This window comes from Oreochromis niloticus, linkage group LG20, assembly GCF_001858045.2.
Source record: "Oreochromis niloticus isolate F11D_XX linkage group LG20, O_niloticus_UMD_NMBU, whole genome shotgun sequence".
In the NCBI taxonomy this organism is placed as follows: Eukaryota; Metazoa; Chordata; class Actinopteri; order Cichliformes; family Cichlidae; genus Oreochromis; species Oreochromis niloticus.
Genome location: NC_031984.2, coordinates 33,414,440 through 33,429,370, shown reverse-complemented (window position 1 = coordinate 33,429,370; position 14,931 = coordinate 33,414,440). Strand labels below are relative to the sequence as shown.

General features: G+C 45.0%; 1 protein-coding gene across 8 annotated transcripts; it reads right to left on the bottom strand.

Annotated features, from left to right (window-relative positions):
* Nucleotides 1-762: 762 nt before the first annotated feature.
* On the bottom strand, nucleotides 763-14,532 carry LOC109200410 (protein NYNRIN). 8 transcript variants are annotated; one of them, XR_003215573.1, is made up of 3 exons: nucleotides 5,812-10,245; nucleotides 3,194-3,443; nucleotides 763-2,982 (listed from the first exon to the last, which is right to left on the bottom strand). XR_003215573.1 is itself a non-coding variant. In XM_025901838.1 (3 exons), the coding sequence occupies exons 2-3, from the start codon at nucleotides 5,388-5,390 to the stop codon at nucleotides 2,972-2,974; spliced, it is 2,208 nt and encodes a 735-aa protein (XP_025757623.1). In that variant the 5' UTR covers nucleotides 5,391-5,980; nucleotides 14,402-14,532; the 3' UTR covers nucleotides 763-2,971. The 8 variants fall into 7 exon arrangements, 6 of the variants coding, with proteins under 6 accessions (XP_025757623.1, XP_019211524.1, XP_019211523.1 ...); XM_025901838.1 differs by adding an exon at nucleotides 14,402-14,532 and having other exon boundaries at nucleotides 3,194-5,980; XM_019355978.2 differs by adding an exon at nucleotides 14,402-14,532 and having other exon boundaries at nucleotides 763-5,980.
* Nucleotides 14,533-14,931: the final 399 nt, after the last annotated feature.

Below are 14,931 nucleotides of genomic sequence, written 5' to 3'. Positions count from 1 at the left end.
GACAAACCCGTTGTAGAGTCTGAGCACGGGGTGATAGTGAAGCCCGTGGAGGCGCTTTACTTTGTGTCGAACTTTACGCCCGGTATAGATTACATAAACCTAAATGTGCAGTGCATCAACTACGACGTGAGTGCTATGCAACCGTGCCTGATAGCGATATGTGGAGGAGACAGTAGCTGCAGAAGGGATTACGGCAGGCTGTGCAATTCCGCCCACGAGATAGTGAACGACGCACGCAGGGCCAGCGAACTCATGAGGGAAGGACTCGAAGAGCTCGCGCTACAGGAGAGGAAAGCTAAAATGTACGAAATACTCGACCCGGCGCTGCTTCCGTCGCTCGACGTACTCGAGCGGACTAAGGCTAGAAATAAACGTTTTGTAGCCTTTGCCACAGGTTCCGTTGCGCTGGGTATAGCCTGGCACACTTCTAATAGAGTAGATAAGTTAGAAGAGCAGCTCGATGATTTCAAGAACACCTTTGTTACGATCTCAAATAGAGTAGTAGAAGTCAGTAGGAAGCTGGACGAAAGGATATCCCTAGTGAACGGACGTATTGACGAACAGGAGAAAAAGATTCAGCGAAACACAGAGATCTTGAATAATAACTTTGCTATACTCAGAGACGCGATGATGCGAAACACAGAGGCTGTGTTGTGTAGTTGCCACAATGGAGAGTAATTCCTCAGATTAGCAATAGGTAGATCTCAGCTTCCCAATTCCAATTAAAGTCAAAAACACAAAAATTACAGGAGAGGAACAAAGTTCTATGCCAGCTGTTTTATTGAACAGTGTAGCTCAGCAAAACAGAGGGAAAAGCAAAGCTCCCCTAGGGTGTTCGCAGTAAGCGCATGCAGGTAGGGACCGACCCCACGGACAGACAGCAGGAAAAAGCCCAGAGGGCTGTCCCCGGCCCCCTTTTAAAGGTACCAGTAGTCCCACCTCCTGCTGCTGAGTAACTTTCCCACGCACCCAGGAGCAGGTGCAGGGTCAAATGCCGGCCAGAGTTCACACCGGGCGCTGGCTGAACGCCCGGTCCAAAATGACACCCCTAGGTTAACCCTTTGCTTTACCCTCTGACAATAGGTCACAACGTGGTCAAAGGTCACACATTAGTACAGCAAATAGCATAGTTTATAAAAGATAATTATGATATTAATGTGAATAATACTTGGCCTAACTACATCAAATATATGAGTTAAATGCATAACATAAAAATAAAACACTCCAGTGTAGGTTTATAGTGTGTGTGTGTGTACAGGACAGTGAAGATATGCCTCATGAGTGTGCTGCATGACTTGTGGGTGTGTGTGTGTGTTTGTGTGGGTGTGTGTGTGTGTGTGAACCACTGCATGCCTAAAACTCCACATGAAAGTTAGAATATATATATTCAGATAGATATATAGGTACAAAAATCCATCATGTTAGATTTATAGGTATACATGTCATACAAAAATCCACTACATTCCCCCCTGTGGTACCTGGAGGTACCACCTAAAAACCCCATAATATGAAAAACAAAAATGGTGAATATCTAACTACGGCGTGTGCTGTTTTTTTGCTAATATACTTTAAAGCAAGCTCCTTACATAGTTTAATGAGCAGACAAGATAATCAACAGCAGGTGCTAAGCAAAGGCGACATGAAACACACAAAATCCAACCTGCCATGGCCATAGTATTGTTCATCCACAATTGCAGAGCACCTTGCATAACACACTGTGATTATCATCAATTATGATAGAATTCAAAATAAGAAAGATCAACTAATAGATATATGTTAACTGCTAATTAAGGCATAGGATGTATAAGTAAGACACATGAGATGAATATATATTTCAAGTTACATATTATGCATAATCACAGTATATGGCATCATTCAAGCCAGACTTTCAGTCCTTTCATGGCCTTACTCCCCACCCACTGATTGGCGTGCAGGAGCACTTTCTCCACCAACTCCCTTACTAGCCATGAGTTGGTCATTGACCACCTGAAGCCTGACATTTTCAGCAGTGAGTCTCTGGATCTCTTTACTCTGGGCTCCAATGGTGTGAAGGGCTTCAGACAACTTGCGAGTGATGAAGTTGGAATGATCTTCCTGACCTTTCACTTGCTTTCGTAGTTCAGCCACCTCTCGCATCAGATCAGCATTCCTCTCAGTGCAGCGGGCATTCTCAACTCTCACCTCACCCAACTCGTGGGTGCTCCTCTCCCAAGCCCGCTCCCACGCATCGTTTTGGCGAATGAGATGATGGGCATATTGCTCTGTGGTCTGCAGGGCGGTTGCATACATCTGCTTGCGTTGAGCATACTGACAGCGGGCATTGTAATTATTTCTTTTCCTTTTGATCTCCTGGGCCCAGCTTGTAGGCAGCTTTCGAATTTCTCTTTGGAATTCAGGCTTGGGGAGTTGCATAAGGTGTTCTTGCACAGTGGAATCAGCAACATCTCCCCACGCTGTCACTGTAGACTCAGCTGCCCTCCCCTGGACAGGGGTGTTAGAACGTGTAGACCCTTCATCACGTCCGGAATGCTCATGGGTCATGCTGGCAGTGGACACGGGGCTTAATGACAGAAGGTCGACGATCGGAGGTCTGTATGGGCTTTGAGAGTGGCTTGGCCCCGGTCTGGGTGACCTCTGAGACTCTGGAATTGGCGTTAAGGCCCTGGGAGTAGGTGGTGTTGAGGATCCAGAATAGACAGGAGACTGTGGCGGTGTCATCGGTGATGTAGGCGCGCGTGGCTCTGGAACTAGGGTCCAGAGAGGTGCCCTCTGTGGCTCTGGCTGCCCCCCTGGGCGGATGCAGGATGAATGGATGCCAACCGCTGAAGCCAAAACTTCCCCACTTTGACTTCGGGCGGGACCTCTGGCTGGTTGGCTGCGGATGGGCGCCACAAGGGTCTCTCCGGTGATGAACTGGTCCCAGGCCTAGTAGGGCTGTCTGAATACTCTATCTTCACTCCTGATTCTGCCATTACTGTTTATCTATGTAACATAAAGCACAAAATTAGACACATCCCACACATAAATGTTCTCGTCCCAGTTACTATACTCTTTTTTTTTTAACTAATCAGTATTCATTGATTACATACTTTTTATTCTTTTACTCTTTTTTAATATTTTTTACTTTTTACTTAATTTCTTTAATTTTACTACGGTGTCACTCTGGAAGGGGTGAAGACATCACAACCCACACCTTGTGCAGGGATGTTAGAGGGAACCCCATAAGGCGGTTCCTCAACTGGGCCACTTTCATCTACGCATCCACTCCCCATGGCAATATACGCTAACAAGTCATCAAATGATTCATAATGAGACATATCAGCATAATCTGGTCCTTGCTGAGGCTCCCGAGGAGACGATTCCACTGCTACTGTGAAATCCACACTTTGGTCTATCCGGACAGGAAACTGCGTCACTGCCTTCAAGGTCTTGGCGATCAGTATCTTAATCAAAGGAAACACACAACAGGTTAGCAACATAAGTATTAATAGGATTATGCCTATGGCTATGCCTATCGACTTAAGTAACTGAAGAAGTGATAAACTCTGAAACCACTCCCATACAGAGTAAGACGAGGAATTCCAATTAGAGTGTTTAACATGGTCATTTCTTATCCTTTTTAGGTTTTCCAAGACCTTTGTAATGTTTCCCGCCTCCCCTGTGTGCATGGGAATGGCTGTACAGCAATCATCCCCAAATCTATCACAAACACCCTGCTCCTCGGCTAGCATAGTTTCAATCAAAAGCCTGTTTTGCAGTGTCATTAATGACGTGGCATGTAATTGCTCACTAACTCCCTGGAGGGCTGCAATAGTCCAATTCAAAAATCTTTGTTGGTTATACCATAAATAATTTATCCACCTTGAATTTTTGGCTATGTATTGAGCATTTACAATCGTGCCAGCAATAGGTATAGACCCTGCTACTTGGCCGGACACAATCCACGCCTCCCCTATAGCCTGATGTTCAGCTGGAACTCCTTTAACCATGCGGTCGGCTGTAACGTAAATGTCTGCTTGTTCTTCCCAAGGGAATTGTGAAGCTGCTTTGGCGTTTTTTTTAATCCTTTTTAGAACTCCATTTTCTTCTTTGTCTGCAAAATGAATCACATAGATTTGACCCGTTAACATGACTGGGGCACAAATGCCTTTCCAATTTGGCACTAGAACAGATCTAATTCGTCTGTCTTCTTCACACATCCAAAACACATCTGCTAATGGATAGGTGCCATTTGTTAAATTATAGACATGCAACCACTGGGCATAGGACTTATTATGCCCTACAATATATACATCTGGTCCTGATCCTCCTGCTCCACTAACAACTCTAGCACATTGCATTTTAGCTCGACTAGTGGTGTTACATACTTTCATGCTCCAAGTTTGTTTACTACGGGGAAAAAGATAATTATGATATTCACATTGAATTAATTGGTTGGCCATTTCCACAGTGTCATTCCACAGGATGCTCTCCTGTTCTAATCCTGATGCTAAGCAGAATGGGAACACCGTGTTTACTGCTACATGAACTACCGGCGGTATCTGATATTGTTTAGTGTCGCTCAACCGCAGAGGGCATCCTCCTAACTTTTCCTCCACACACTTGCCTTTACGCCTAAAACCTTTAGGGGGTTGCTTCCTTCTACAGTATGGTTCCAGTGTATGGGCCTTCCATAACACGCAGTGAGCAAAACAATGCCTTCCTGGGGAAACTAAGCATTTCTCCACTCCTTCAAATGGGATCGGCAATACTTGAGGTATTTTGCGTTTATGGCAAACTATACAATCCTGTTTTTCCACTAGCTTAGCTGAAAATTTCAACCACTGATAAAAAACATTAGATTCTAGGGTTGTCGATTTTAAGCTAGTCAGCGGGGTGAGCTGTTGAGTCACTCCTCGCTTTTGCCTATCAACCACTATCACCCACGGAGATGCTCTCTTTATGGTAATTACCTTCCCATTATGAACATTTACACAATGCCCAGGAGCACATATGACTTGTGATGTCACCATCCCCTCCTCGTCACACCGCATGCTTCTTGCATAAGCTTTTACCTGCAGTCTCCTGAAGTCGGAGACCATGATCAAACCATATTCATCAGATTTTACGTATGTCAGTGTAATTTTCTGCCTCATGGGCAATTTACCTTTTTCTGCTGCTATAACGGCTACAGCTGATAAGCAGTCATGTAACCACTCCTGTTTTTGGTTGCTTTTAACTCCTACAGGTCCCATTATCTTCCCTTCGCTGTATAAACATATTACACCCAGCCAAGCTGTGAAAGCTATCAACATAATTTTCAAGTTTATAACATTCCCCCCCCCTTGGACCTGGTCCACACCAGCCTGACACTCCCGGCCCTGCATCAGATCCCTCTCTACCTGCTCCATTTTCCCTCTGCTACACTTACTGCTCGCCCTCTTTCACCGCCCACCGATTAAACCCCTTCTCAGTATTAAAATATCCCTACTTGCTAAACCACTCTTTTGAGGATCTATTTTAACTAGGCTTCTGTCTGGACCAGTTAACTTTCAGCTGGTAGAGCCCCCCCCTCTTCACTACACAGATGCTCCTGGTGGTCGGGAGGGGTCCCCCTGTGGGTTGAATCACTACAGCTGTGCCTCGCTGCCAGTCTCTGAGATCTCCTGATTCCCTGTGGGGAGGTGGCACCGTCCCCTTCGTGCGGCTGCGACGTCACCCGTGGGGCGGCTTGGCCTGCCCCCTCCTCTGTCTCTCTGCTTTCTTGTGACGCTCCTGGCTCAGGCTGAGGTGCCTTGGTGCAGGAGGACAAATGAAACCATGCCCCCTTACCTGCAACTTTAACAGCTGTTGGAGTTGCTAGGATAACTGTGTACGGGCCTTCCCTTCTAGGTTGGTCCCACCTTCTCTTAATCACTTTCAAGTACACCTGGTCGCCTGGCCGTATGGTCAGCAGATGGTCAGGAATCTCTGCGTCTCGGTCCGCTGTGGCTCCTTTCACCTGTTGAAAGATAACTTTATGTATTCTAGTTAGTTGTCGCAAATAACTTCCCATTTCATTTTCTAATTGCTCTAATGAAGGGCCTTCATAAGGCCCTCGATAGTACGGAAGGGGCATCGGCCTTCCTGTGAGCAACTCGTGAGGACTTAAACACATAGTTCTGTTAGTTTGAGATCTCATACACATGAGAGCCAAAGGCAAAGCTTGCAACCAACTTAGCTTTTCTCCACTTCCTTTCACCACATCTGCTATAATTTTGGTGATTTTCGCCTTAATAATGCCATTCTGCCGTTCTACACTTCCCTGTGACTGAGGATGATACACACACCCAAACTTCTGTTTTATGCCCAACATTTTCAACATCACTTGTATGACTTGAGAAACAAAGTGTGGCCCGTTATCAGAAGAAATGGTGTCCGGTAACCCAAATCTAGGAAAAACCTCTCTACCCAAGAACTTGGCCACAGACTTATGGTCTGGTGCACGGGTGGGTGTTGCTTCCACCCACCTACTGAACCTACACACCACAACAAGAACATATCTCATCCCTTCTCGCCTATTCTCCATCCCCATGTCAATAAAATCAATCACTAGATGTCGAAACGGCCCATCCGGGGGTGGGATATGTGCCAGAGGTGCTGAAAAGCTTTTTCTCACATTATTTTTTGCACATATTTCACACTCGTTCAAAATTCTGTTTACTTCTGCTATCAAAAGGGGAGACCACCACACCTCCTGCAATCTCTTAATAACTTCCCTCCTGTGGCAATGATCCACTCCATGCGCTTTCCGTACAGCTATAGGCAATATGGAGGATGGCATGACGAACTGACCCTGCACGCTTCTCCACAGCCCTTCATGTGGAGGGCTGGTACTTCTTATTGCACCTCTCCTTTCCCATAACCTTTTTTCTTGTGGATCTACCTTACTCTGAGCCTCAATAAGTGATTGCAGTGTCACCAAGGGTGCTTCCTGTGACTCCTGTAACAACAATGGTGCCATTTTGTCTCCTGTAGCTGCCTGCTTAGCTGCTTCATCTGCTAAGTTATTCCCTTTAGCAATCAAGGTGTCTGTCTTCTGATGGGCAGGGCATTTGATTACTGCCACTGCACTGGGAAGCTGCAAAGCTTCTATTAATTGTGCTACAGCTTCTCCATGTATCACTGGTGTGCCATCAGCTCTTTGAAAGCCTCTTTGTTTCCAGATGTTAGCACTGACATGACACACGCCATATGCATATGCTGAATCAGTGTAGACATTAAGTCTTTTACCCGCTGCCAGCTTACAGGCTGCAGTCAAGGCCTTCAATTCTGCTAACTGAGCAGAACACGGCTGATCAACCTTCTGCGTCTGCAAGGTGGTGAAACCTGAATTGGCAGGATTAAGCTGAACGATGCCGTATCCCGCATGGCATCCCTTTTCATCTCTGAAACAGGACCCATCAACAAACAATGTTAAATCAGCTGTAATAGGTTCATTAAACAAATCTTCTCGTGCTCGCATAAATTTATCAGTTTGTTGCAAACAATCATGGGGAATCCCCTCATCAGGTAGCATCATTCTAGAGGCTGGATTGACAGTATTACACCTTTGAATAGTTAACTCTGGAGCGGACAGAATTACCTCATATCCAGTCCGCCTAGCCTGAGTGATAACAAATCTCGGGCTAGAGAGCAACGCATGCAGCTGATGTGATGTGTATAAGATGACAGGATGACCCATAGTTAAAGAGGCTGCTTTTTGAAAAGCAAATGCTGCTGCTGCCAACCCTTGATAACAGGGTGGAAGGCCAGCCTCAATGTTATCCAGCTTTGTGCTGTAGTAGGCTAAAGGTTGCTTCCCTATAGGTGTATCTTGCATCAATACAGCATTAGCATAGCTCCCTCTGTTGGCTACATACAGGTGAAAAGGTTTTGAATAATCTGGATTACCCAGTGCTGGGGCAGACTGCATGTCCCCCTTCAATGCTTCAAAGGCCGCAGATGCTTCTTCCGTCCACTGCAGCTCAGATTTACAGTTATTTTGTCCTGCAGCCCTTATCAGGGCTCGCAGGGGAGCTGTTTTAAATGCATAATCACAAATCCAAGGCCGACTGTATCCCGCCATGCCCAGAAACGAAAGCATTTGCCCCACCGTTTGCGGTTTAGGGGCTTTGACCACAGCTTCTATTTGAGATGGAGCAATTAGTTTTTTCTCTCCTCTCAGCTGTCTTCCTAAATATTCCACTGATTGTTGGCAAAACTGAATTTTATCTTTACTCACTTTGTGTCCTCCCTCCGCCAGTACGGATAAGACAGCAATAGAATCTCTCTCACACTGCTCCTTAGTTGGACTACAGATCAACAGATCATCAGTGTACTGCAAAACGACACTTGGGACACTTAGGTGTTGCAAATCTTGTGCTAAAACCCGATTAAAAATACTAGGGCTCTGAGTGAACCCTTGTGGAAGACGTGTGTATACATACTGCTGATTCTGGTATGTGAAGGCAAAAAGATACTGAGAGTCAGAGTGCAATGGGATGCTGAAAAAAGCTGAACACAAATCAATTACTGTATACCACCGTGTGTCAGGTGGAATGTTGGAAAGCAATGTGTGGGGGTCGGGAACAACATGTGTTTCAGATTCTACTATAGCGTTAATAGCTCTGAGATCATGCACCAATCTGTAATCTTTAGAATTTGGCTTCTGAATTGGACAGATAGGTGTGTTACATGGGCTGGTTGCTTTAATTAATACACCAGCCTTTTCCAACCCCTCAATTATAGGTTTGATACCTTCAATGGCATGTGGCTTGAGTGGATATTGCTTAATGTATGGCAACTTAATTTCAGGCTTCAGTTTTACTTTTACTGGTTGAGCTGACTTTACTTTCCCCACATCAGTTTTGTTTATTGACCACAGCTGGGCAGGAACCTGCTTCAGCAGGTGTTCATGTTCTGCTGACAAAGGCATTAAAGAAACAGGCCTTTCATTTAGCATTACTTTAGTTGCAACACTCTCATCACTATTTTTCATGGAGATTCTGACAAACTGTCTATCTTTGGATAGATGAATCAATTTATTCTCTGTAGGCTCCCATTCTGGTACCTGCAGAGCCTGCTTTATCATAGGCCCCAACTCATGAGATTCATGTCCCTGAGCAATCAAAAGAGTGATATGCGGCACAGAGTTTTGCACTTGAAACCAGTCTTTTAATTCATCAGGGAGGGTTACTGCTGCTGCCGCTCCTTGTGGGCCAATGTAAATGTCTTCACTGGTTATGAGAAATGGCTTTTTATTAAGCAGTTCATCCCAGCAGGCTTCATAATCCTTAAAGCGGTGATTTCCGTCGAAGAGTAATGTGCAATGTAACGGCAGCCGGACTTCCTCCACTTCACCCATCTGTGTCTGCACCCAGATTTTCCACTTTGTCCATTCCTGCTTCAGCATGGATTCTTCAGGTGTTAACTGCAGCCAATAGACTAGAGGCTGCATCTGACGTTCAACCTCTTTTTCAGTTTGAGTTGGCATCATTCTATGTATTTCTTCCTGTGGAAAATCCACATACAGTCCATCAGGGGTGCACATTATTTTTGCTTTTAGAGGGCACAAAATATCTCTTCCCATAAGATTGATTGGGGTGTCGGCTGAATACAACAACGGTGCAACAATTGATTTTCCTGATACCATCATTGGAACTGGCTGGGTGAGGGGTATAACTTGTGTTTTTCCAGAGAAGCCTACTGTCTTAACTGATGCTGTAGAGAGGGGGAGCCCAGCACCTTCAGTTCCAATACATGAATAGGTCGCACCTGTGTCCACCATAAATGAATATTCGTGTCCCTGTATTTCTACAGGTATGATGGGCTCATTTGATGAATTTAATGACACCACAGGTAGCTCCATCTCCCCCTCAGGCTCCTCCGGACACCCCTATAACCAGTTTGCTGAGGGCCCTGTCCAAGGATTAACAGGGCAATCCCGTTGCAAATGTCCAGGTTGGTTACAGCTCCAACATATAATGTCTCCTTTAGGCACATTGCTCTGCTGCGGGTTAGGCTGGGTGAGCCTAAACGTTGGTAATTGTCCTCCTCTCCCTCGTCCTCTCCTTATCAATCCTCCTCTCATCGCCTCCCTGCCTCGTCCACGACCCTGTGGGTATAAGTTTTCACCCTGATTCACGTACACATGTATAGCAGGCAGGGCAGGCCCAGTTTGAGCAGGAGAGTTACTGATGTGTGTATGTGCTGATGAGGCAGCAGGCTGGAAAACTGTCTGAGCCTGTGGGGAGGCGTGGCATAGTTCTGAGATGGAGTAGCTGCTATCACTGGGGCTTGTGTCTCAGTTAGTGTGGTTATCAGCGGGGCCTGTGTTTTAGTTTTCTCCTTTTTGTTTTTTGTCAGCTCTCCCAACTGTAGCTGTGTTAATTTATTAGTCAGGTGTTTATTGGTCTCTTCCTCTCGTTGTTTCTCTTTTCTGTGATAATTCACATGATGTACTATATGCTCCACAAACAGTGGCCAGTCCATCTTACTCAGGCCCACCACTTGCTCTAATTTTTGCTGCACTGGAGCAGGCAGTCCCTTTTTCACCATACTTTTGAATAAGGCCTCTGTAGATTTGTTGGCATTCCAGGCGCTTCCCGTCTCATCCTTCCATTTGCGCTGAAAAGCATGCAGCCACTTAGAGGGACACTCCTCATCTTTCAAAACCTCCCCCTCTAAACTAGAGGGTCTCCATCATCAGGATATTGTTTCCTCAGCGCCTCCCACAACACAGTACGATGCATCCCCATATTTACATCATCCAGCAGATTGCTTTGGCAAACTCGACCCAGTTTAGCATTGTCAAAGATGTTTACTGTTGCATGCTTGCCGACCACCTTCATTAGGAGGGCTTTAATGTCCCCAAGGCCAGGGTCACTCCAGCTGTACTTTCCTCGAGTGCTGTTATCCATTGCCCGCCCCTTGTGAAAGGTCAGGCAGTCCTCAGCCAGTCCACCATGTCCATGAATGACCACGGCACATATGTTGAGACCCTCCTTTCTTCATGATAGGGCACATAGGGCTCATACCCTCATCACTCCCTGCTCCAGCCATGCTGCTTCTGAATCCTTGTGACTTTGGAAATCATGTGGCAGACTGCTTGCTCTGTGCACCTTTCCACTCCGCAGCCGCATTCCTCTGTCATCCTCCCTCACATGGCCTCGTTCTCTCTCCTTTCCACCGCTGACCCTGGAAATGGCGTCTTGTAGGCCTGTGATATCTTTAACAAAGGCTGACTTGAAACAGTATCATAGGTGAGAAACAAGCAGATGCGGCTGCTCCTTCCTCTGGGAGGATTATCTGTTATTGTTCCACCATTCTATTCTCCTGATTGTGGGCCCTGTCTGTCCTGGTACAGGGCCTCAAGGTGTGATGCTCACATGCTTTGTTTTCTCCTGATCCTTAATCCCTGTGAATGTCTATTTATCAGCTGATCCAGCCGTACAAGTGTCTCTTCTAGCAGAACTGTAGTGTTTAACTCTTCCCGATGTGAAACCTGTTCGCTTTGTTGTGCATTTCTGTAGCTTATCTTTTTGGTTAGGGGGTGCAGCATTTCCTGAGTCTGAGGTGCTGCTGACTCTGCTGCAGTTTTATTACCAGGTAGAGATGTGGCCTCATTGCGACTCAGCTCTGTCCTATACCAAGGTTCAACTTCATCAGAATAACAGGTGCAGTGGAGCACTCGCTTTCTTCTCCATCATGTCTCCAATTCTCTCCTCCACACCATTGCGCTTATCCTTTAGGGTGACAGTGAGTCTTCTGTTAATTCACAGTCCACATCTTGTGTGCCATCACTAATTACAGCTTGCTCAGAGGACATGTGTCTCAGGAGATATTGCCCCGCTTGTGAATGTTGATTTGTGTGTGGTGTGGTGGAGCCTCTCTGGCCACAAAGGGGCCGACGGAGACACCTGTGATGATCAGAATCTCATTTTCCCTTTTGATGACACTTTTGTTTTCCACAGCTTCTGCCTCAATTTAGCCCCCTCTTGTCTAAACCACCCCAAACCTCTCGCTCCTTTAATCTTTTATTTTCTTGCTTCGATTTTTTTGGAGGTCAGTGGCCACTTTCTTATGTATGCTTAGCTCCACCTCTTCACACATGCCATATTAAAGGTACCATTTGGGGGCCACTGATGTGCCCCTGATGTTCTACTATGCACTTACGCATACATTTTAAAATCCTCCTCCTTTGACTCGGGTGTCGTTTTATCACCCGGTCCTTAGGGCTATAACCTGCCCACCTTCTTTGCTCTGACTGACTCCCATGTATCACAATTCCACACCCGAAATAATGTATTTTATTTTATTTATATATTTATAATTTATTGATTTTTCTTTCTTTTTAAAACACTTCTTTCAACTAAATTTGGATGAGATGTTATGTTTGTGACTTATTAAACCAGCACGCTTATCTATTTTACTACGCTTCCTCCTTCGGAATGTCAGGACACAGTCGCAATTTGTTACTTCTTACTTTTTACCCAGCACTCCCAAGCGAGCGCTGGCTTATTGTTGCTACGGCAACGGCACAGGGAGTCCCACACAACCCGCCCACACTGGGCAAGCCCGTTTTTTTTTTTTTTTTTGTTTTGAACACCAGATCCTCTTACAGATTTTATTGTAAATACGCGAAACGGTCGCCAGAGCCTCAGGTTGATCAGCTGTGCACTCACCACCCTTTACCAGCTATTTTCCATACACACCATTCCATGCAAATAGGTTAATCAATATCTTTTATTTTTCATTTATTTATTGATTTCATTTAAATCACTTCCTACTAAAGTTCGGTTTGATTAACTTTATGCCATGCCATCCACCACTCGCATTCTGTTACTATTATCTCAGCTATATCTTAGAATTACTGTTAGTCTCATTATTATTTCTTACTATTTAGTTATTTGCAAGTAGTAGTGCTTATACTTTCCTTTCTCTTCCCTTTTTTTTTTAGAGCTCTATTTTCTATAACCTTACAGTTATTTTATTCTGTTTTTATACCTTGTTATTATTTTTACTCATCTGATTCTATTCGTTCCCTATTTACCGATAAGTACTTATTTACTCCACTCTACTCCAATTTTGTCAGCACAATATTAGTTTATTTAACCCTGTATCTACTTACTCAAGACATTAAAGGGTTTAATCCCAATTTTGACAATGATTTTCTTTTTCCCTATTTTTAACACAAACCTTGAGAGTAAATTTTTTTTTACTTTACTGCCCTAGTTATTTGCCGACCTCCCTCTCTAATCTTCCTCACATACTTTAATTATGACTTTTAACACCCCCTTGGCCGAAATCTGTCCCACAATGAGCTGCTCAATTTTTTAACACCTTGTCTAATTTAACATCTCTTTTACAACGTTGTATTACCTTACCTATTTTCCCTTTTTTCTAATTTATGAATCAAAACCCATCCCCTCACGCGTGTTCCTTTAACTCATATTTACAGCCATACATTAGTTATATTTATAGATTAATATTAAGCAATATTTACAGCAACAAGAAACTATACTCTAAACTACTAATCAGCAATATTTACAGCAGCGAATATACTTAAAGGTTAGTAACAGCTATTTACATATTTACACTTTGGCCGAAGGTGTCGCCTTTCATTCCGCGACGCGCGCATTTCATCTAGCCCGTCCAGACCGGTGGACTCGAAAGCCCTCAGATCCCTACTGTGAGCCCCAAGTCCCCGCGTTACTGGCTAGGAATTTATCCCAAAAATCCCCCAAAGCCCGAGCAGTCCTGACTACCTAGCAATTCACTTGGGTTAACCAGGTTAACCAATTAAATGGTTAACCTAGTTAGCCTGTATCACCTTATCTACTTAAATGGATAACTAGGTTTCCAGCGGTAACCACCTTGGGGTGCCGACATATTTTCACTTTTCATCATTTTATCACTTTTCATCACTTTTCATCTTTTTACTTCTGCGCAACTTACACACACACTAACAAGTCTATCCTTCAGCTTCGACACTAAAGAATAACAGAACAAACTCCCCAAGAACTATAACCCACAACAAAACAGAAAGCAACAGATCCCACTTAGCGCACACTCCCTCACGGCTCAGCAGTCATCAACCCAAACACAGGTCAAGACAGATAACCTCTTTACACACACAGCAGCTCCCACTCGCAGCCACACACACACTTCCGCGCCGTGGTTCACAGCAAAGTTACACATAGATCCCAGCATTAAACTCTGCTCCTTCCTGTCTCCAATATTAAAAATTTTAACAATGTAACAATTTTAACTCTCCAATTACAAAGGACAATTTTAATGTTCTTTTTCAAGGCGAGGCGAAAGTATACCTTGAACCCGGCGGAACCCCCTCAGACAGCACTCAGACAGCACCAATTTTTTATGCAGAAAAAGCTCTGCTTACCTTATCTTATGCGGCCGCTTGGTGCTCTCTGGGTGCGCAGAGTGGCAACAACGCCCAAGGTCCACGGCTGACGCCTCCAACTCCTTGTCCCTTCGTCCGGTCGCCAAATTGTAGTTGCCACAATGGAGAGTAATTCTCAGATTAGCAATAGGTGATCTCAGCTTCCCAATTCCAATTAAAGTCAAAAACACAAAAATACAGGAGAGGAACAAAGTTCTATGCCAGCTGTTTTATTGAACAGTGTAGCTCAGCAAAACAGAAGGAAAAGCAAAGCTCCCCTAGGGTGTTCGCAGTAAGCGCATGCAGGTAGGGACCGACCCACGGACAGACAGCAGGAAAAAGCCCAGAGGCTGTCCCCGGCCCCCTTTTAAAGGTACCAGTAGTCCCACCTCCTGCTGCTGAGTAACTTTCCCACGCACCCAGGAGCAGGTGCAGGGTCAAATGCCGGCCAGAGTTCACACCGGGCGCTGGCTGAACGCCCGGTCCAAAATGACACCCCTAGGTTACCCTTTGCTTTACCCTCTGACAAT

Coding starts and splice junctions, on each gene's coding strand:
- LOC109200410 (XM_019355976.2), bottom strand. CDS start 9,868: ATGGAGCTACCTGTGGTGTCATTAAATTCATCAAATGAGCCCATCATA. Junction 3,444..5,811: donor AACAGCTGTTAAAGTTGCAG/GTAAGGGGGCAT, acceptor CCTTTGATTAAG/ATACTGATCGCCAAGACCTT.